Consider the following 22,769-nt stretch of genomic DNA (forward strand, 5'->3'; position numbering starts at 1 on the left):
TTGTTATAGCAACCAATTCTGTACATCGATCTGGTGAAATGTATCAACGAGAGTATTGAGCTGGCTGACCGTTCGATCTGCTCACGACCCCGAACGGTCCGAGTGGAGATTTTCTCTTCGCGTGTCGCAGCTGTGGGTGTTAGTTGTAACAGCAGTGGCATTGGTAGCTTCCGAAGCAGCGGTCGAACGACGAGTCCAAGCTCGGTCGGTGAGCCTACTGGTTGCGGTTCCGACCTTCGGCCAATATCTCCTAACGACGGCGGGCGATGCCATAACAACGTAACGAGCTTCCTTTTGGCCGCGGACACGCAGAGCGATCTGAAGGGTTGGTTGAGCGAACTAAATCGAGTAGTTAAATTTTTAAAGGAATGGAAAATTTAAACCCCTTCGCTTCACGTGTAATACCCCGGCGTGGTGTTACATGAATCGTTTATAACACATTACAACTATCCATTCAATCACAGCTGCTCAGTAATTGCTGATGCCCATTTTGATAGCCACCACTATTTAAGATAGATTATCTATTATTACTCTTTAATGGGCATTTTCTGTACCGATGTACCTAGTAAGGCAGCTGTTTGTACGTAACAAGAGACACATGCAGCTAGTTTCGTTAAATGTAATGCTCTCTGATTAAAGGAACTGGTTAGTATAAGAAAATGAACGCAACAATATGAAAACAAGTGCCTTTATCACTTACTCAACAGCCTAAGAAAGATTTCATTAGCAGCTAATAATGGTTATGAAGGGGAGTTGTCTCTCTGCAACAAGACTGCACCGGGGTCAGAAGTCAATGAGTGCTGAGTGGTGATGCGCTCCCTGCCCTGGTAAACGGTGATTAGGGTAATATGTTTTCTGGTTTAATTGTTTTTTTAAGTTTGAACAGTTTATCACATTTGACACGCATATTGGCGCACATTCCAGTTTCGTTAAGTTTTCGACTGTAAGTGATACGTTTGTAAATTTTCATGTTTCAACATGATTGTCATTTTGCAAACATAATCAAACTGAAGATTGCATATCAAATCGCACAAACTTAACTTAATCTTTGCTTTTCTCATTTGTAGTACAATTAAGAGATCTCATGTATAAAGTTAATTGCATTATCAAAAGAAAGTCTATTAAGGAAGACTGGCAGGAATGAAAAGTTTACTTTCGCCGAAATGTAAAAAGCGATTTGTGAAATGTTGGTTATTAAATACCGGTTGAAGGCAATAAAAAGTTTGTTAGGGGGTGTTGTCTGCAAACAAAAAGGGAAAAGGGAATAAACAATTATACTTAACGTATAGCATAAAACATGATGAATGTGATGGTTTTTTTGCAATTAAATGTTTGTTTTTCATCTTTTGTTTAATCATCTTGCTTTAAACATTATCGAACGAAGCCAGTTTGATCACCAGAAAAGAACTACATCCGTTTGTCTTCCCTAAAAATCTATAATAAAAATGAACACACACCCAAGTAAAGGTAAACAAAGCTTGAAAAAAGGCTGGAAAATAAATGATAATTTTTTATTCAACATATTTTTGCTTCTTTTGTAATGGTGTAGTGTAATAGGATGTGAGCAGGTTAGGTTTCGCTACGACTTTTGCGGTGTGATCCTTCACAAATCTACCAACATAACGTTGCGGTGTGATCAAGCCTTCTCCCCCATTAACTGGTGGTTACTATTTGGTTGGATAATGCTACTAGACCGGTGTTCCCAACAGAAAAGGGGTACATTTCGTACTTAACAACCGTTCCCAACCAGTGGTAGTAATAGTAGTATTAGTAGGTAGTGTTAAGGATAATAGTTGCACTTGCTCTGATGCTGATCCAGTTGTATAGTGTGTAACGTGGCTTTGTTGTTTCGTTAAGTTTGCTATAAAATTTCCTAACAGTAGCTTTATAGTGTTTGGTTTGCCTTTCTGTGTGTCATATATCTGGTTTGTGTAATGTGTCTGCTGTATATATGGTTTATAATTTTATTGTACGAATAGTATGTGTGTTATATAATTTATCTCTTTCGTATGTATAATACGTATATATCATAATAATGGCTTAACATGCAATTATTGGTGGTAGTGGCATACATTTCCGCACTATAAGATTATATATAAATTCAAATCGGTTACGCTTTAAATGCTTCTGGTATTTTGGTAAATCCTCCGTAATCATCTCACTGTGAAACGCTTCGATGCTGCGGTCCCTTTTGAAATACAGAAACCATAACTTTATGTATGTCCCAGCATATATTTATATATTTGCTTTGTAACCTGTCTCAACTGTCTCTTAACTGATACTCTTCACTTTTTTTCTTGAAGTGTTGCTTGCTTATAAACGGTATATTTACTAGAAGTGATCTCGTGAGAGTTGAAAACAAGAAAATAAACTCTATTTTTGTTAACATGAACCATCTCATAGTAAAAACAAATTATCATCAGATCAGATGAATCTCCTAATTGCTCAAAGGACCCTTGAAGGTTCTAATGAGAAATGAAGCATATATCGAAAGGATCTGCTCTAGAGCATTAGTCCCGCGTTCTTCAATAAATGTACTCAAACGCGATGCGACTCTATTGGCGATTCTGCGCGAAATCGAATATGTTATACATTTTAGGTTTCCCTTTTTTTGCTTTGCTTTTTGGTGAATATATATTTTGCCTACAGCTGGCACCGATGTTCGTGCCTCCGGATGCAAGTCTGTGTCTGAGTGTGTGTGTATTCGATACTTTGCCTTGGTTTCATTGCATTTCTTATGGAATTAATAAACTACTTATTAATTCATGTAATATTACCACTATCGTCGTATAAAAATATGTGTTTTACTTTAGAAAGATTTGCGCCATCCTCTGGGCAAAAGGTAGTGTGTAATGCATACAAGTAGAGTATTGCCGCTGCTCTAAGTGGGTTTAAGTTGTTTGTACCAGCACCACTCACACTATCCATTTCTTATTTGGTTTTGCATTATTTGCACTATATAAATGTGTCCTGCGTGTTGCGTTCGCTAACATTACTAAGGGGTTTGGTTTTTGTTTTTGCACGAACTTTTACTCTACTGGGTCTTGCTCGCTAGCACAAACTTGTTATTTGTAATTGGTGTAGAACTTTTGCGTTAAATTGCGATTACCATCGTACTTGGTTCCGTGTTTGCTGAACTCCTTCGTTAAGTGTAGAATAAATGTTTCTGTGTTTTGTTTTGTGTTGTGCTTCTCTAGTTTTTTTATTAACGTAAGCTCCTACTGCTGTAGTGTGTTTAGTTTTGCATTGTGTGTCGTGCCGGAATATATTTTATAAACTTCTGTTTGACTCACTGTTACTGCCATAAAATAAGTGTACTTTTGGTCTACCATTAGTGTTTCAACGCTTTATTTGCAAGTGTTTGTATATTGTGTTTTGCGTCTTTTGCTTCAAAATGGAAAACAAATATTTTCCACATTTGCTAGCTGAAAATGAAGATAGGAATGTAGGGGAGCGTCTGATTATGGTTCAATATTATTGTTTGTGTACTATCTTTCTCTCTTATTAGCAATCAATCATCACGGTTGCGGTGGAATGCACACACCTCAGCAGCATTCTATTATCTGTTCTGCTGGTCCTATTGTGTTCCGTATATAAATATAAATATATAATTGCATACGTGACTTGTTGTGTGGTGGTGAGGCTATGTATATAAATCACTACTGGGTTAAGTATCTTTGCCACCTGGTAAGCCTTTGGCTTCTCTATAAACCGTTTGACTTTTAAGTCCCGATAAGGTTCCGGGCACCGTAGGTGAGCTGGTGTGCATCTATGTATATGAATATGTATGTATATTTATGTATAATATGTATGTATAGTTTTGCTGCTGCTAGTTAGATCAATCAAATTTCTTCCCTTAATGTACTGTCTCGTTCACCTTCAGTGACGTGTTTTCATTTGGCTTAAAACAAACTGTGTTTCTGGATGTTGTTTTGTTTTACGTTACGGCTCCTCGGTTACGCATGTTCATTTGCTTCGTGCCCAAACGGGACACAACCGCTAAATTGGAAATTAAAATGTTTGTCTGGTATGAGAAGATTTGTCCCAAGCGAAGGCATCTTTCCACAACCGTACCAACGCTTCCCGGCTGGAGTAGGTAAGCGTTGGTTACGGTTTTGGAGGCAATTTGTTCCTTGTCATTTTGGTAGTATTACCAGCGCTCACGTACACAGAACCACCTTTCGGACCACATGTCAATCCGCTGTTCGAAAACCGCCTTTTTGCAGACAGATGTACATCGCCGTGATTCGTGCCGCGCGCGTGTCCCTTTCATGTTGGCGTCCGCCACTGATGGTTTCGGTTGTTTGGATGGTGTTGGCATGCGAATGGAAAATTCGCATGTTCGAGGGCTAAATCGTGGTCACCGTGGAGCGGCAGATGTTGTTCGCTGCACCATGGAGCAGTGCCACCCAGGAAAGGAACGCACGGGAGCACGGGTTCGTCGGGATGTGTGGTGATGGTGGGCCACGCCGATGGTTCATGCTTACATCGTGAGGGTAAACTTCCACACACGGTTCGGTCCGATCTCGGTCACGTACATGGCCGAACCGTTCGGGCAGAAGGTGATCGAGTGGGGATTCTCAAACTTGCCCCAGTGATCGATGATGGTTTCCGACCGTGGATCGATCGTAAATCCGCGTACCGGAATCATCGGCGAGGTGGGTCCATTAACCGCGTACACCAAATCACCGTAAGCGGCCACATCGAAAACACGGCCAAGATCGGGCTCTTGGATGGTGGCTGCCTGTGTACCTTCGCCGTACGATGTCTGGAGACCGGCTCGGGGACAAACGACACGCATATTCTCCCGATCGGCCACACACACCATGTCCAGATGTTCGAGCAGTGCCAGCCCGTGCGGTGTCTGCAGTGACAGGAACTCGGGCGGTTGCGGTATGGTACGGATCAAGCGTCCGGCTGCATTGAACTTCAGTAGCCGACTGTTGCAGTACCCATCGGCAACGAAAATTTCACCCGTACTGGCGATTGCGACCGCAGTTGGTTTGCAGAGATGGGTCTTGGACGAACCAGGCTCGAACCGATGGCCAAGCGTAATGGCGGGATAGTCCCGGCCGGGCATGAATTTGAAAACCTGATGTAACGCCACATCTGTCAGCCACATGTTACCGTTTCGATCGATCGTCAGTCCGTGCGGCATGTAGAAAATGCCTGCACCACGTTCCTCCAAGACGGCACCGTCCGAGGCCGCTAGCGTTGCGATCGTATTTTCTGGTATTGGTCCTTCGGCGATGTGTTGATAGTGATGGGTATCGTTGAAGCTCCTGGAAAGGGAAAAACATCACGGTTCAGCTTATAGGTGAACTAAAGAGAAAAGTGTAGGGGATGAAGTACATACTCCATGGTCCATGTGCGACTGCCACGGTGGAAGATGACCGGATTGCCTTGTAGATCGATAGTGACGGCCGTCACCTGACCGAACGCGTGTTTCACCTTCGGCCAATCCTCTACCAGCTTCGGCTTTGGTGGACTGTCTAGATGAGAAGTGTCGACCGGCGCCATTGGAGGCTGCGAAAGAAGGGAAAGAAGTGGCAAATTTACTTCTACTATTCTTGTAACGGTTTTCTTTTATTTTTAAGGTATGTTATAGGAAATTTTGAATTTAAAAACGCCTAAAGGTATGCAACTCATGTTCAAACAATCATCTTATTGAAAAGGTGAATTTAAAATGTATATTGCATACCTTTCAGGCGTTTTATGTTTGTATTCACCAACGGGGTTGCTTTTTTGATCCGGTTTGTGAAACATGCCGTAGCTTCGCTCTAAATTACATCTCCAGATAGTTTTGGATTACCGTGCGAGGGTCGGGTGTACAAAAAAAAAAACGATCACAAAAAAACGGATCATTTGCATGCGTCATAAATTCAACCGGCAGCAAGTGCAATTTAATACGAAAATTAGGAAATTCAATAACACACCTGGTGTTTCGAAACGAACCGACTTCAATCAACATTGCTCCTCGTCTAATGAACGGAACGGAACGGTAAATCGAGTTCCGCGCGACATGAAAGCCGGTCCCGGGTGGCTCATATGTCGCACACACGCGAACACCGCGAGGAAATAGGGGGAAAGGTTGGGATTTGATCCCTTTGCGGGTGATTATTGATTTATCTTCACCCGTGTCATAAGTTGCTGATAACGGGCCGTATCGATCCGGCACGAACGAACGGTTTTTGCTTTTGCTACGAATGGTACGACTGATGGGCTGTACAGCCGGTACAGCAGCTATCAGGGTGATTATATTCTTTGGTACTTTTTCTTCACCTCACACTTTTTGGGGTTGCGGTGATGGTGAAACAGAACGCACCATGGGACGATCCGGTACACGCAACCTGTACGTAACGAGCATTCCAGGGAAACCGTTCATCTGTGCGCGAAGTATAATAATAAAGATATATCCCAATCCGTCTTGTGCGTGTGTCCATGTGTTTGGAGCACGACCGTCAACACACACACACACGCACCAAAGAGCTGATGCGTATCGACTAACAAAAGCTCATAAAACGTAGCCCCAAAAACACACACGAGCTCATTAAGATGAGGTGCAAGGGATGGTAACAGACGGATGGCTTGTTGTGTCCCGAAGTACTCGGTTCGAGCTTAAAGATGCTTTTCCGGGCTTGTTGAACACATCGGAAAAGCCTTCCTGGTACGTCGGTACATAAATGGGGCCCCAAAAGTCATGATTAATTCAAACACCACTCCCCCGACCCCATGGTTTCTTCTATCGGGTGACTTACCGAGGTCAAATAGTGGGTATCAAGATAGGGCACAATTTACATGATGAATGCCCTCCGAAGATTGCTCTTCATGTACCACAATGAGGCATATGGAACTTCTTTGACGCCTCCCTCCCCCGGACAGAACCCAGACCTGTAAAACAAACCAACCGAAGGTAGAGGTACACATCGTACCCATCAAGCACACATACCCTCATTATTGTCTTCCTTCCAATCCGGTCTTTGTCTTCCACCGTATTGGGGCATTGGGAGATGGAAATACAATTTCCAATTCGTCCTTTCTCGACCGGGTCGGGTAGGACCGAAAAGGAGGTGTACGGGACAAAAGCATGCCGGTACCATTACTTGAAGTAAGCTTACAACGGCGGGGACCATTAACTCGAAAGCTGCCTCTTCGGGGAGGTTGCAGAAAATCATAATCCGGCTGCTGCTCCGCAAACAGTCATACGACATCGTACACATATTTTTGTGGCCTCTTTTACGTACCACATTCATATCCGATTGAATGGCTTTTTCTGTGCGTCTGTATGGAAAGGAAACAGATCATCCAAAATGACGTCCGAGAGTGGCCCGGGGAATGGTGCTTTTTTTTGGCCCTTCTCCTCTCGTTGTTACTATACTTGAAAGCATTCTTTATATCGCTCGCGAATGTCAAAATTGTGGCCAGTAATTCAAGCACTTTTTTTTCTTCCCTCTTATTTGGTGTTTTGGATTCGAATCGGACCAACCCGGTTCCATACGCACACCGGTCACCGGATGCCGGTTGTGTATGGAGTTTAGAATCTCATTTTTACACCTGCCATTTTTTGGACATCCATTCACATATAAGAGCATAACTCGCGCGTCCGCATCTACTGCGGGGAAGACCGGCCGGCCACCGTTTGAAAAAGGGGTTTTGAAGGTGTTTCGGGCATCTAAAAAGCATGAACCTACCGAAATGAATCATGGAAACTTAATCTCCTCTAGATGGGTGCGCGGATGCGAAACGGCAGCGGAAACCGGACGGACGATGGACAATTTATGCGCTACCGGGACATTGCACCCGCGTTTGCCGGTGGAACGTGGTATCAACGTTTGTTTATTACCGATGGGGGCACATTTTTCGGCTGGCATTATGAAGCTATTAATCATGGCAATGTGTTGTGAGGTTTTGTTACCGTTCGTTGTTGCAGTGATAAAAAAGTGGATCCCCTTGGAGCGTTACTGATAACAAAGGTGGGTAGGTGGGAACGATGCTACGGTATTGTACGTTTCAATCGTAATCATTTGTAGGCTTTGTCACTGTGTGAGTTATAGTAGCAATATTTTTTCCTAATGCACAATTTGTTTTATAGTTTGTACAGACATTTTTTTTTGTGAACAATTAAAAATTATTTTTAACAACTTTTTACGCTCCGAGGGTTTGTTAGAGTTTTAGTTATATTTTTTTAGGTTTTACAGATATTTTGTCACAGATCCAGCTACTGCTCCTAACCGAAAAGATAAGTCTTTTATGTTAAAAAATGCCGAGTATGTCTGGGATATGGTAAAATAAGAAGGAGGAAAAGCCTTTTGACTATTGTAACTATCATCACAAGCGATGATGATAAAACGACAAATTGTAATGTACACTAAGGAGATAAATGTAAACATAAAAAAAACTTTTTGCGCATGTACCTACAATGAAATAATTTTTGCTGACTCGTGTAGAGATGAGAATAACAACTCTTTTTAGTGAGTCAACTCAGAATGAATGAATCGTTATTAGGAGTCAGCTCGTTTAACGACTCATTTCGGAATCATAAAAAACCCGGCATAAGGGAATAAGTTAAGGTTCGGTCATTTTACTCACTCAAGATTGATGCGACTTTGTTGAAATAAATGTCTTTTCACTTAAATAATGCTTTAAACAAAAAAAGAATACAAAATTATAAAAAATAAAACAATTGTAAAAATTTGAAATTGCATAGGGCCATATATTTTTTTTTGGGAAATTTTGCAAAAAAATTTAAATTGATTTATTGTAATGCCAATTGGTTGAAATAAGTTCCTTTTCACTCAAATAATGCTTTAAACAAAAAAAAAAGAATAAAAATAAAAAGAATAATAAAAAAATTAAAATAAACTAAAAATTTAAAAATTTTCCTCATTTTTGCATCAAGTTTTGCCTATAACTCGGTCGGTATCCAACGGATCGCCAATCTTTAACCTGTGGTCGATAGATGGCACCAATGGCTACATTTTCTTCTTAGACGGCCATGCTCTCAGGTGTCCGTGCCGGAAGTTATTAGAGGAACCAAGTTCCTTACCCTGTTTGAGAAAATGTTAAATTTTCCTCATTTTTGTACCAAATTTTGCCTATAACTCGGTCGGTATCCAACGGATCGCCAATCTTTAAACTGTGGCCGGTAGATGGCACCCATGGCTACATTTTCTTCTTAGACGGCCATGCTCTCAGGTGTCAGTGCCGGAAGTTATTAGAGGAACCAAGATCCTTACCCTGTTTGAGAAAAGGTAAAATTTTCCTCATTTTTGCACCAAGTTTTGCCTATAATTCGGTCGGTATCCAACGGATTGCCAATCTTTAAACTGTGGCCGATAGATGGCACCAATGGCTACATTTTCTTCTTGGACGGCCATGCTCTCAGGTGTCCGTGCCGGAAGTTATTCGAGGAACCAACTTCCTTACCCTGTTTGAGAAAACGTAAAATTTTCCTCATTTTTGACCAAATTAGCAAAATTTATAAATGTGATATATTTTCATGCAAATTTGTTACAATGTGTTTCTTTTCACTCAAATAATGCTTTAAATTAAAAAAATAATAAAAAATCAAAAAAAAAAATTTTTTAAATTTTCAACTCGAAAATTTCATAAGGCTTACCCCTTACGTTTTTTTTGGGAAATTTTGCAAAAAAAATTAAATTGATTTATTGTAATGCCAATTGGTTGCAATGTGTTTCTTTTCACTCAAGTAATGCTTTAAATAAAAAAAAGAGTGAAAAATAATAAAAAAATCAAAAAATTCAAAAAAATGAAAATTTACTAAGGCTCATTTTTGCACCAAGTTTTGCCTATAACTCGATCGGTATCCAACGGATCGCCAATCTTTAACCTGTGGTCGATAGATGGCACCAATGGCTACATTTTCTTCTTAGACGGCCATGCTCTCAGGTGTCCGTGCCGGAAGTTATTAGAGGAACCAAGTTCCTTACCCTGTTTGAGAAAATGTTAAATTTTCCTCATTTTTGTACCAAATTTTGCCTATAACTCGGTCGGTATCCAACGGATCGCCAATCTTTAAACTGTGGCCGGTAGATGGCACCCATGGCTACATTTTCTTCTTAGACGGCCATGCTCTCAGGTGTCAGTGCCGGAAGTTATTAGAGGAACCAAGATCCTTACCCTGTTTGAGAAAAGGTAAAATTTTCCTCATTTTTGCACCAAATTTTGCCTATAACTCGATCGGTATCCAACGGATCGCCAATCTTTAACCTGTGGTCGATAGATGGCACCAATGGCTACATTTTCTTCTTAGACGGCCATGCTCTCAGGTGTCCGTGCCGGAAGTTATTAGAGGAACCAAGTTCCTTACCCTGTTTGAGAAAATGTTAAATTTTCCTCATTTTTGACCAAATTAGCAAAATTTATAAATGTGATATATTTTCATGCAAATTTGTTACAATGTGTTTCTTTTCACTCAAATAATGCTTTAAATTAAAAAAATAATAAAAAATCAAAAAAAAAAATTTTTTAAATTTTCAACTCGAAAATTTCATAAGGCTTACCCCTTACGTTTTTTTTGGGAAATTTTGCAAAAAAAATTAAATTGATTTATTGTAATGCCAATTGGTTGCAATGTGTTTCTTTTCACTCAAGTAATGCTTTAAATAAAAAAAAGAGTGAAAAATAATAAAAAAATCAAAAAATTCAAAAAAATGAAAATTTACTAAGGCTCATTTTTGCACCAAGTTTTGCCTATAACTCGATCGGTATCCAACGGATCGCCAATCTTTAACCTGTGGTCGATAGATGGCACCAATGGCTACATTTTCTTCTTAGACGGCCATGCTCTCAGGTGTCCGTGCCGGAAGTTATTAGAGGAACCAAGATCCTTACCCTGTTTGAGAAAATGTTAAATTTTCCTCATTTTTGTACCAAATTTTGCCTATAACTCGGTCGGTATCCAACGGATCGCCAATCTTTAAACTGTGGCCGGTAGATGGCACCCATGGCTACATTTTCTTCTTAGACGGCCATGCTCTCAGGTGTCAGTGCCGGAAGTTATTAGAGGAACCAAGATCCTTACCCTGTTTGAGAAAAGGTAAAATTTTCCTCATTTTTGCACCAAATTTTGCCTATAACTCGATCGGTATCCAACGGATCGCCAATCTTTAACCTGTGGTCGATAGATGGCACCAATGGCTACATTTTCTTCTTAGACGGCCATGCTCTCAGGTGTCCGTGCCGGAAGTTATTAGAGGAACCAAGTTCCTTACCCTGTTTGAGAAAATGTTAAATTTTCCTCATTTTTGTACCAAATTTTGCCTATAACTCGGTCGGTATCCAACGGATCGCCAATCTTTAAACTGTGGCCGGTAGATGGCACCCATGGCTACATTTTCTTCTTAGACGGCCATGCCCTCAGATGTCAGTGCCGGAAGTTATTAGAGGAACCAAGTTCCTTACCCTGTTTGAGAAAAGGTAAAATTTTCCTCATTTTTGCACCAAGTTTTGCCTATAATTCAGTCGGTATCCAACGGATTGCCAATCTTTAAACTGTGGCCGATAGATGGCATCAATGGCTACATTTTCTTCTTAGACGGCCATGCTCTCAGGTGTCCGTGCCGGAAGTTATTCGAGGAACCAACTTCCTTACCCTGTTTGAGAAAACGTAAAATTTTCCTCATTTTTGACCAAATTAGCAAAATTTATAAATGTGATATATTTTCATGCAAATTTGTTACAATGTGTTTCTTTTCACTCAAATAATGCTTTAAATTAAAAAAATAATAAAAAATCAAAAAAAAAATTTTAAAAAATTTTCAACTCGAAAATTTCATAAGGTTTACCCCTTACGTTTTTTTTGGGAAATTTTGCAAAAAAAATTAAATTGATTTATTTTAATGCCAATTGGTTGCAATGAGTTTCTTTTCACTCAAGTAATGCTTTAAATAAAAAAAGAGTGAAAAATATTAAAAAAATACTATAAATTTGCGAATCTCCTAAGCAGAGGCGGATCCCGTTTCATGTCCATGCCGATCGGACTTGCCGGCTTGTTCGCTTATGTAGGTTTGATGGTTAGGCAGAGCGAGCAATTTATTCATTTGGCTAGTTTGGGTACCCATGTATTCCGTTTCAATTCATGTGTATGAAACGTTTCATTCCAACTCATTTTGGTTTCAACTCACTGGCACATTTTCGTTTCAACTCACGTATTTACTCTTTTTGCAACTCGACTCACCACGACTACATGCTTACACTCATGAGTAAGTAAGTTAAAAAAAAATGTCGCTAAAACTCCTCGTGGCGAGTGAACGAAACTCGTTCAATACAACGTTTCAACTCACTATCTCACTCTTACTCACTTTGCTCATCTCTAATCGACTCACCACGGCTACATGCTTACACTCATGAGTGAGTAAATGAGAAAAAGAAAAAAGAGTCTTATTAACTTTGCACATCTCTAAATTCGTGCCATTAAATCTTATTATTATTTGATCATATAAATGTAACTCAATATTAATCAGCGAATTTCACTTAGACTTCGGTGGGCTTGTCATGTCAAAGAAATAACACCATACAACACAATTCGTCGAGTCTTTTTGGCCCGTTCAATAGGTCATCAGATACGTGGTAGGAACAAATTGAAATCGAGTGAAAGAGCTTCCTGTCAGAAAGCAAGGAATAATGTATTAGAAAACGACACACCTAGACAATGACCGTGAATATACTTAGGACTCCTTCAGAAGCTCAAGCCCGGGTTGAGTGCCTGATAATTAAGTAACAATGTAGAAAATGTCTAGAAATACGTGGTCAAAGGATTCTTTTTGAGTCCTTTTAATTTACCAACACTATCGATCGTCCGATCGTATGTTTGAGAATAGCGTGATACTATTTGTTCATTGGCAGAAGATACCCCGAATATGATCAACGAATCTCTATGAAATACTAAAATATCGTGTAGTTGATCTGTTAGTATCAGCAATGCTGAAATTGATAGCTTTAGGGAAGAATTTTGCCAATTTTGTCGGGTATTGGAAGACGAGAAATGGAAATAGATCATATAATTACCCCATCTATACTAAGTCAACCAACCAAAAGTTTGAGTCGACGACAAAGAACTTTCAAATGAAGCACTACACTTATGTCGCACAGTAGAGTTCCTGAAACCAAAGCAAATGATAGAAAGGACAATTAAAGTTCCGAACAATCTTACTGAACGATCTACAATATCGCCGAAGATATGACAAAACTTGCGCTAGATTTTCAAACCAAATTGTATATTCTCCTCCAGGAAAAGGTCTAGATAATTGATTGACATCCGACGGCACTCAACCGTGAGCAGTTTTAGGCAGAACACAGAAAGTTGTACCGGCTGACATTTAAACAATGAAATATTAATGAAATACATGAACCTATGCCAGCTTCTGATGATTTCGCTATACATAGTTCCCATCACCGGTGAACTTTTGCACATCGTTCTATGGTTTTATGGTTCATCATGCTTCAAAGCTTTCAGTACGTCCGGCATCGTCTAAATTGTGTTAGTTTTAGTTTGGTGGCAATTAGTTTTTATTTGCCACCGTACCACCGTACCACTGCAACAACTCCGTGCAAGATAATGGTCTTTAATCATAACCAAAATAGCGAGACCGAAACCGGAACGCCACCATCACCAAAATGTGCAATCGTGTCAGCACACGCACGTGTTACCCTGAAGGACCCGAATGTGTGAAAAACTGGGCAACCGCACCACATGGCACCCATGGTGAAGATAACGTAATAACCACTTAGACACGTTTCGGTTTTCGATGAGAGAGTGAGAGGGAAGGGAGGCTTGCGTTTTTCGGGGGGTGATGGAGAAGAGTTATCGCCTGGAGACGTGCACGTACCGGAACGGGTACCATCCGTCCCAGGGTACCGATCTTTGAATCGTGCCAATGTTTTCATCCGTTGCCTTTTAACCTTAACGTTCGTACGCTGTGAGCTACAAAGCATGATGGCCCCGTTTGGTAAGGTTTTGGAGCATCGAAATATTGGTAAAGTTGTATGTTAAAGATTTATCTTTTGCGTTGTTTATTGTGTGAAGCTGTACTATATCATCGTTTAAACACATTTATTAATTTTGAAACAAATTGTGAATAATTGTTTCTCTCCTCCACTTAAAAAGGGGCCAACGTGATCTCCAGTGGGACATTAATAACATAACGAAATTGCAAAAGTATGTGACAAACGTTGTCGAACAATGTTCAAATTAATTTGTTTTTCCTTTTCGGGTGTTTGCTTTCCCCACTCGTACCATATATTCATACTCGAGGGTGATATATGATGCCTTGTCCCTTGACGGTTGACATTGAATTCATCCATCATGGTGTGAAGGAGTTACGATTTGCCGTTTTGGCCGAAACCCAACAAGGTAGACGAACTTTTACGGCAATCAAAATCAAAAACTCGTACCAAGGGCTTCATCAATCTCGGTGACATAAGGCAACCGTAGATGACGTACACCCGTCCCAAGACCGTCGAGACCTGTTTCTTGAAGTAAGGAGCAAACGAAAAAAAAAGATGGTGAAAATGGGCAACTCCAAACTAACAAAAAAAAAAAGGAGCGTGCCGTCGTTGTCATCTTGAGAACCTTCGTCCAACCGATCACGGGATCAGAGGGATGAAGCTGATGAGTTTACGAAAACCAACAACACATCATGGTGTGTACACACCATCACTTCCTACATTCGGTTTGTTGTCCCCATGCGCACCACCAGTCCACCAGTTGGGTAATGAGGAAAGTTTATCGCGGTCACGAAACTTCACGATTCGTCTTTTCCAATTTTGGAGCTTTCCAATTTTTTTTTTAGTTTCGTTTTCTGTTTTCCGCTAGTATTCTTCACCAAAGTTCGGAAGTTTGAGAAGGAAGAAGAGTGAGAAAAAGAGAACAAAACTTCAAGCTCTAAAATTTCTTCCTTCAGAATGAACACTGTAAACGGGTGCTGGTGTAGAAGGGAAGGGTCAAATGTGTCAAATTTCACTCGGTTTTATGACACTCGCTGGTAGTGACTCGCTGTGTCAGAGATTTGCTGGCAAATCTTTTCCCGATGCAGATATCCCGTAAGGTGAAGAAGTATCATCGTATTCTTGAGTGCCTTTTGAACCATCCACGCCCCCTTGGCTTGTTTGGAGGTCAGGACTTTGTTGTCACACTATGGAGTCTGTCTTTTTATTCCACTTTTTGTATCTCACTCGCATCTCTTGGGGGAATATGTGCCTTTAGAGGTTTGGTTCTGCCACCAAGGAGCCGGATGTGCTTCTTTAGGGATGAGGTTTGTGGTTAAGAAGTTTTCCCAGTTCACCGCTTAGATGGATGAGTGTGTGTGTGTGTATATACGCCGGTGGTTACTTGCTAAAAGTTGCATCGTCCCAACAGAGACATTATATGGGCGCTTTGTATTCAAGAGCAGTGGTAGAGAAAAGAATTTCTGTGCCTTTTTAAAGCTATACAAAATGGATCTAGGCGTAGTTTCTTTTTTATTGTGCTCTCCCGTAACTCTCGTTTTTCTTTTTGGTATACAACTAAAGCAAGCAGCAAAGTAAAGTAACCAAAAAAAAAGAAAGAGAGAAAACCCTCTATAATGAAACAGAAAACCTTCAACAGTACCTGTGTAGAGCCTGTGTTAGTTTACCATCGCTACCATGCAAAACCCTATTAAGTTGTACAGAAAATAAACCCACAAAAGGAATAGTAAAAAGGAATCAGACCAAAAAGCATTCACCAACTAGCTGCTTGGGAGCAAACAGGAAGAAAAATAAAACAAATCATGAATCACAAAAACTTGAATAAAAAGAGTAAGCTCGGTCGCACATAAAACAACTACTAAATCTTCTGAACCGAGTACCAAAGGAACTGAGAATGCTCTCCAAAAACTCACGACAACCCCCCAAAACACCTTTGCCGGGGGTTGGCGAACTCTTTCCTTACTCCTTTTTGGGGTCTTCACTGCTTGTACGGGCGCCACCGCGGTTAGCCTTCCGGCAAACCAATGTTGCCTCTTGAATTCAACCGATTGACGTTTGAATAAAGGCTTTGTTAAGAAAAGGAAAAAAATAACAAACTTTTCACACAACAGTACAAACAAAGCAACAAAAACATCGTTTGAAAATGCATGCTCAAACGCGGAGAAGGGAAAGAAGGTTTGAAGAGAACGCCCGACTTTACAAGATCGTAAGGATTTGCGCTTCAAAGAAGTTAGTTGGATGGTAAAGAGAAGAAAACAAAAATACCTTCCAATATGTAGCACAACAATAAATCGTTGTTCTCGATAGGTCGGATAGGATTAGATTGATATTTTTTTTTAGAAAAAAATAGTTGCAAAGTTCGACATTTTGCAAGCTTGCCAAAAAATTCTTTCGAACCCAAATTTTGTGTTTTCCGCTTTCACGAAGGAGACGCTTGAAAGAGAACAATGTTTTGCATCAGCAACAATTAGACTAACTTTTTGCTTCTACCATCTAAAGTCGAAAGTTTAGTCGGAACTTTACTTATTTAGTTACTTTACTTATAATTCATAACCAACCTCCAGTGCTTCCTTCTTCACCACAAACACACTGCTGGTGCTGCTGCTGCTGCTTCCACATTTGCTGTTTAAGATTAATTTGCTAATGATGATTATGCGGATGGTTGACTTTTCGTGTGTAGGTTGACGCTTCAGCGAAGCCATGTCAGACATGTGTCGCAATGACGCAGGAATAAACCGTTTTTCAATTGCGCAAAGTGATGTGAAGCCACAATGCTGAAGTTGCTCCGTCGCCACTACACGGTGTATTCAGATTGGAATTGCAAATCATCCAACGGTCACACAAAGCACAGCGGTCAAACTTTAGGCCACGTTATGGGATATTGTGAATGCACAATAGATGAGATGTCAGTTATGATTTAACGCTTTCTAGATGCTTCGATTTTTTACGTACCGATGTATCGATCGGATTCAGCTTCCATCTTTTTGCTTTTTTTTTGGTGGTTTACTCAGAAAGTAAACATTAATTAATGAGATTATTATTATAATTTATATTTGCAGCATTTTAGTGGCTTTTAATTGTTGGGTTGACTTAACAATGATAAAGCGTTGCGGTTAGTAATGCAAATTAACCTTCGAAATGAAATAATTTAAAATGCTAACGTTATGCAACCTACGTGACACTGGTGTCTAATAGGGATCATGTCTATCTTTTGTGGTTTCTTTTTTTTTAATTCTTTTCTAAAGTCCGTCAAAATACATCAAACTTATGCTTGTGTTTGTTACAAGCGGCGCTGTGTAAGCAACAAAATATTTCTTTACGACATCAGATAACCCCTTGTTTGTTACGAAGGACCCCCAATAAAAAAGGGCCAACAATTAGACATCATTTAGTATTATGTTACGCAAAAGTAACCATACGTTCACGCTACTACGCGATACTGGCCACTGGTTCTCCTTTTTTCTAACCTTACATTCTGGTGGCTAGACTGGTGGTGTACCAAAACATCACACCACACATAACTTCACCTAACATAATTAGTGGCATTAGCGAATCCATCGTGATGGTTTGCACCGAAAATAGTATCTCGAAAGAAAAAAATTCACTTCACCATAAGCCCCAAAAATGTTTTTTTTGCCTATTACAAACATAAACAAATTTCCTTCAGCCAAGGAATAGTAAAGCCTCGGTGCCTGTAGGCTAACGCTCGGTGGAATCTAATTTGTTGTTCCCCAGAGTTTGCTGTTGGAATATCTGAGCAATTGGAGTGACTTTACCAAAACACTGGCCACCATATGGTTGTTGGTTGTGTTTCAAGATGCGCCCAGGAAGATATGCCAAGAGGTAGTAGTAGTAGTAGCGGTGGGCTATATCTACAATGCAACATTAATTATGCCAAGATGCTGGCGATAGTGGTTTCCGGTTAGAGCCGTGAAATCATTCAACCAACGCTTAGCACCCCTGAACTATCGTCCGACCATGACCGGCCAAACCTTTGGACCGTGTGGTATGGAATGAAATTGACCTGAATTATGCAGGTCTTAAGATGGATGCCAAGAATGACTGGCTGGCTGGCTGAGTGTCGGGTTTTGCTTGAACGCACGCAAGTGCCGGCCCAAAGAAATAATGGCCTAAAACGGGTAAGTGAGGAAGTGAGCAGAATTCTAATGGTGCATAAGTTTCGTACGAAGTTCGTTGCTTTGAACTTACGGGGGTAACAAGGATTAGGAGCAAAATCAAACATACTAGCAGCAGGTTGGAATTTCTAATTTGTGAAACATGCAGTGCCAGAGTTCGAGGATGTTTTTGAGCGGGCATTCCATTCTACTGGCAGAACCCGGTACACTTTAATGTCTCATCTACGTAGCAAAAGGGGGTTTTGTCTTAAATGTATAAATGTATAATCAATTTACGATTCGTAAAGAAACGACGATCATTCTATCACCAAAAACAGTCCTCCCCCGGGGAGGGTTGGAAGAGCTTTCAACGGCTTAAAGGATTAAATAAAACGGTTTGTTGATATACACCGGAGTTACGGACGTTGTTTTGTGGACGAACCAAACACTCGTTGGGCAAATGGATTTTCCGAATCATTTCCAATTCCCTTCATCCCGAGTTCCCTCTTTGTATACGGATGGGGTGGACGAGCTGGTTGTTAAGCTTCCGTTTTTTTTTTGCACATCAAATCCTCTAAGCCCCTTCAATGTACATTAATCGGGTAGTAGCAGTAGGTGGGGCCAACATTTAAAGCCACTGGTCATGCCATGGACCTCGGTTTTGGGTTCCATGCATATGAACCAACTTCAACCATCATCATCTTTCTCATCGTCGTCATCATCTTCCTCCATTCACCAGGAAGTCAATATCGATAATGGTCCGGACGGAAGCTCGCTCGTACGTTGATGCTCTTTGCGCCAACCTCTGTTCGTTTTGCACGCCGTTTTCGGTAGCTCATTTCCCAAAACGTTCGAAACGATCACGACGCCCGTAAGGACCTTCCTGTATCATAAGGGCCCCGTTGAATACTTGAAGCACCAAACAAAAAAAATCCCGTACCAAAATGAGTCATTAGAAGGCGAAGCACCCGATGATGAAATGATAAAACTACCGCCGGGTACTACCATTTCTTTGCAGCAAGCAGGCAGAAAGTAGAAATTGAAGTACCGCACTCTGGTACTTGCTCGTTAACAAACCGTATCAAAGCCCTTGTTTAATGCGCTCTCGCTCGATTCTTTTGAGTCTTTTTTTTTTGTTTTTCAATTTGCCATATTGCGCTATATTCTGCTGTGTACATCGGTATTGCTTTGTTTCGATCCAGTTTTACCGAATGTTTCGAGAGTGGCTGATTTCCTTTGGCTAACGGGCAAACAGGCAACAAAATGAGGCAAAAGGTCTGCTTTTCGAAAAAGCTCCATTTCCGTTTAATAATAACGAATAATCGAACGACCGGTCGAGAGTTCGTTTTTCTTTCGGGATAATGGAGTTGTGTAGGAGAAGTGTATGGGGCAGGCCACCGTACTTACCGCTTCATCTGCCATCTCGGAACCGCCGGTACCGAGCGCATCTTCGTACGCTCGCTCAGCAAACAGGTCCCGCATACGCTTGAAGAATCCATCCGCCAGCAGGATGTCGGTATCGCGTGGTACGGTATAGGAGTCGGCACTACCGACCACCGTTAGTATCACAACCAGCAGTACCACCACCGGCAGCCGTTGGTCCATCACTTCATTCACCCGTTTGCCCTTCATTCCTACCATCGTTGGTGCAGGATCTTGACTGTGGAAGGGCGCTCGGTTTATAAGACACGGCCAAGTAAAGCCAACCCGGTGTTGGTTGGAAGCGAAACGGATGAAGGATGTTGCGTTGTCCGTCGGTTCGATTTGCTGTGACAGCCGTAAGCGCGTCGTGAAGAGAGGAAAGAAAACAATCGAACGAAATTAGAACAACAGATGACGGAAGCTTACGAACACTTCCGCTCAGTGCACAAGCTGGATAAAGTTGGACACTTTACACTAATGACACCGTTCCCTCAAATCGGTACCATATGTTTTTAAACACTGGCTGAAGTCTGGACTCATGACGCACTGTGCTTATTGGAGTGGGAAAATGTTTAACCATCTCCCATTGTTTCCGTCCCTACATGAAGTTCGTTCATTGTGCTGCGGTTGGGTTTGGACAGAAAGAACATCCTTGGAGTATACTTACGCCTTTACCGCAACCGACCAACCAAAACGGAAATGGATGGAACGGACCGAAATTGCAGCAAAATCAGTCCATTTCCGGCACCAGACCATGGCGTTGATCCATGGTGCTGTTGTTCACTGTAGTTCCACACACGTCTTTACAATTTTTTAATCACCACACACACACACACTTAAGCACCCGTGTACTTGTGAATTCTAGTGGAAAACAAAATTGCTGTTCGCAAAAGGAAAGGCGCACCTTTGGCGCGATCTACCGTAAACGTTTCCCACCGGACCAGACCAACCGATCGGACTGGTTCGTACGAGACACGGTTGATGTCTGACCGTGGCTCACTCGGCAAACGATACGACAGCCTTTTTGCCCGTTCAGACTGCTTTGTTTCTCCCTTCCCAATTCCGTGTACGTGCCCGTAGAGACACGGGCTCACTTGTTTGGACAAACAGCAAACTACGGAACACAGAGGACAGTTTGACTGATAGCACCAAGTGACAGTCTTTCGCCAGATGCAAAATTCAGTACTTACCAGTGTGTGTGATATTTTAGTCGAAAAATCACTCACACACATTAACAAAGAAAAGAGGAAGGTAAATATTGCTATACTTTGAACTTCCGCTGGAAAATAAGCAATTTTCCCGTTGCGCAAGAAAGAGAACTTTCAATGCGTGTGAAAGAGTACAACCGTGGACGGCACAGTTTTCATTGTGTTCAAGTTCAAATCCATGTTTGTGTTGGTGAAGTCTATCCTAAACGCGTGCTCGTATAGTAATGTAGTGAGCATGGAAATGGAAAACTCTCGGAAAATTCCATCACGAGCGAGAAAGAGAATACCGTGAGCTTTCGCTACGGAGCTTTCACAAAGCTTTTTACACCATTTGCTAGTTACACTTTGTGTTTTTTTTATTTTAACTCTATAATACACAATATTTGCTAGTATTTGTGTTTATTTTTCATTGCTAAGCATACGTTTTGATGCTGGATGCGCTTAAAAAATTTAATCATATTTTTATGCAAAAAAAATACTTTAAGGCTTTTTTTATAATTTTAAGAAATTTTCTTTTTTTTTGGTAATGAACTGCCTTGCCTAACAGTAAATTAAAGTAATTTCAAAATCATATTAGCTAATGGTGGTTGTCTTCGCTTACAGATTCCCTGAAAGCTCCGGAAGCTTTCAGGACGAAAACGGTTGAAAGCTTTGCATCCCCGGAAGTGAATTATTTTAATTCATAATAATTCGTTAACATTTTCAGTGAGGAGTATTTCTACACTTTGATCGCTTTATTAGTAGCAAGTTTAATTTCAATTCAAAGCTTGTTAAATAAATAAAAAAGTTCTTTAAATTCAAGTCTTTTTTTTAAAGGTTCACACGTCCTGCAGCTTAATGAATGCTGAACCTTACAATAAAACAGAATGCAATCAATCATTATGATTCCAAGAAATTACTTCTACCATTCAGTTTGGTAATAAAAATACAAATTAATGGTTGAATGAAGCGCAGGGGGAAAAAACACCATGTAATGCAAACATTATTCCGCCTAAAGGATACATTATGATTACCGGTTCGTTACATGGTGTGCACAATGCGAAAGAAAAGAGAAGGAAAAAACGGAAATAACAGATCAAATAACCAAATTTACATAATATCATGATGCTACGTGGCTCGCAACACACACGTGCGTCCATTACACAAAGGGTAATCTTTACCCCAAAAAACGCTTATCGCTCCGTTACAACCACCACCACGAACGTGTATTTGTCTGTATGTGGCAGCAATCGATCCATATGGATTTTGGGGGAAAGAGAACCGAGTGGATGAAAATGAGGAAGTTATGGATTGAATTTCACTTGAACCTTTTTGCACGAGCAAAAAGTAACAATATACGATGATACGTTCCGTTGATCTGATGTGCTTAAAGCTTGCAAGCTTCATTTATTCAACTAACGAACTGGAGTTTTTTTGTTTGGTCGTAAGTTTAATATGGTACCGGGTACTGATCTCGTTTCAATGCATCGACCAATCGAATCATATGGATCAGAGCACTCGGGAGGTTGAAAAAAATGAACTCTTTACACACGATTAATCATTACAATTCGATTGATTTCACTTACAGGTTAAGCGCAATTGATCAATTAGTGCATATTACGGTCACCGTTTAAATGCAGCCAGTGTGAAACACTTGGAAACCATATTTGCTTGCTTGAAACACGCGTGTTTGCTTATCGTAAACTTGATTACACTATCGCTTTGTGGTGAGATTCGTCAAAACTGAAACAAGCCATTTTATGTATGTAATTCACTTTTCATATCCAACGAACACGAACATTCACAATCACAGAAAACCACCTGATTATTGTTTCCCAATATCAAACCTGTTGCTGAGAATGGAGAACCGTACCGTACCGGAACACCGGAAACACTCACCCACTGAACCAACAATTCCGTGCACTGTGTGGCAAATGATTTGAATTTTTCCTTCATGCGCCTCCATCGTACCAAAGTGGAGCTGGGGTGTTTTTCTTTCGATGTGTTTTTTTTTTGCTACACCCTTCGTCATTCCTCGCCATTCGTCTTTTCCTCACCTAGCGCGTTGTTCGACAAC

At 40.7% G+C, this 22,769-nt stretch overlaps 2 protein-coding genes across 7 annotated transcripts in view; one reads left to right on the forward strand and one right to left on the reverse strand.

Moving 5' to 3' along the window:
• LOC125769319 (uncharacterized) overlaps positions 1-1,521 on the forward strand; it is a 20,969-nt gene extending 19,448 nt beyond the window's left edge. For all 4 annotated transcript variants that reach the window (XM_049437989.1, XM_049437988.1, XM_049437991.1 and 1 more), the window contains one exon: positions 10-1,521. In XM_049437989.1, the coding sequence (XP_049293946.1) occupies positions 10-381 (372 nt within the window). In that variant the 3' untranslated portion in view covers positions 382-1,521. The remainder of the gene's footprint in view (positions 1-9) is intronic.
• LOC125769331 (peptidyl-alpha-hydroxyglycine alpha-amidating lyase 2) lies at positions 1,479-22,618 on the reverse strand. Of its 3 annotated transcripts, none has more exons than XM_049438006.1 (4): positions 22,540-22,618; positions 19,491-19,850; positions 5,357-5,526; positions 1,479-5,282 (listed from the first exon to the last, which is right to left on the reverse strand). In XM_049438006.1, exons 2-4 carry the CDS (start codon positions 19,722-19,724, stop codon positions 4,484-4,486), a joined length of 1,203 nt encoding a protein of 400 aa, XP_049293963.1. In that variant the 5' UTR covers positions 19,725-19,850; positions 22,540-22,618; the 3' UTR covers positions 1,479-4,483. The 3 variants fall into 3 exon arrangements, with proteins under 3 accessions (XP_049293963.1, XP_049293962.1, XP_049293961.1); XM_049438005.1 differs by lacking the exon at positions 22,540-22,618 and adding an exon at positions 22,279-22,503; XM_049438004.1 differs by lacking the exon at positions 22,540-22,618 and adding an exon at positions 20,173-20,708.
• Between the last annotated feature and the right edge of the window lie 151 nt (positions 22,619-22,769).

Source organism: Anopheles funestus, chromosome 3RL (assembly GCF_943734845.2).
Source record: "Anopheles funestus chromosome 3RL, idAnoFuneDA-416_04, whole genome shotgun sequence".
In the NCBI taxonomy this organism is placed as follows: domain Eukaryota; kingdom Metazoa; phylum Arthropoda; class Insecta; order Diptera; family Culicidae; genus Anopheles; species Anopheles funestus.

Coding starts and splice junctions, on each gene's coding strand:
- LOC125769331 (XM_049438006.1), bottom strand. CDS start 19,724: ATGGTAGGAATGAAGGGCAAACGGGTGAATGAAGTGATGGACCAACGG. Junction 5,527..19,490: donor CCGAGATGGCAGATGAAGCG/GTAAGTACGGTG, acceptor CTTCTTTCGCAG/CCTCCAATGGCGCCGGTCGA. Junction 5,283..5,356: donor AGTCGCACATGGACCATGGA/GTATGTACTTCA, acceptor TTCCCTTTCCAG/GAGCTTCAACGATACCCATC.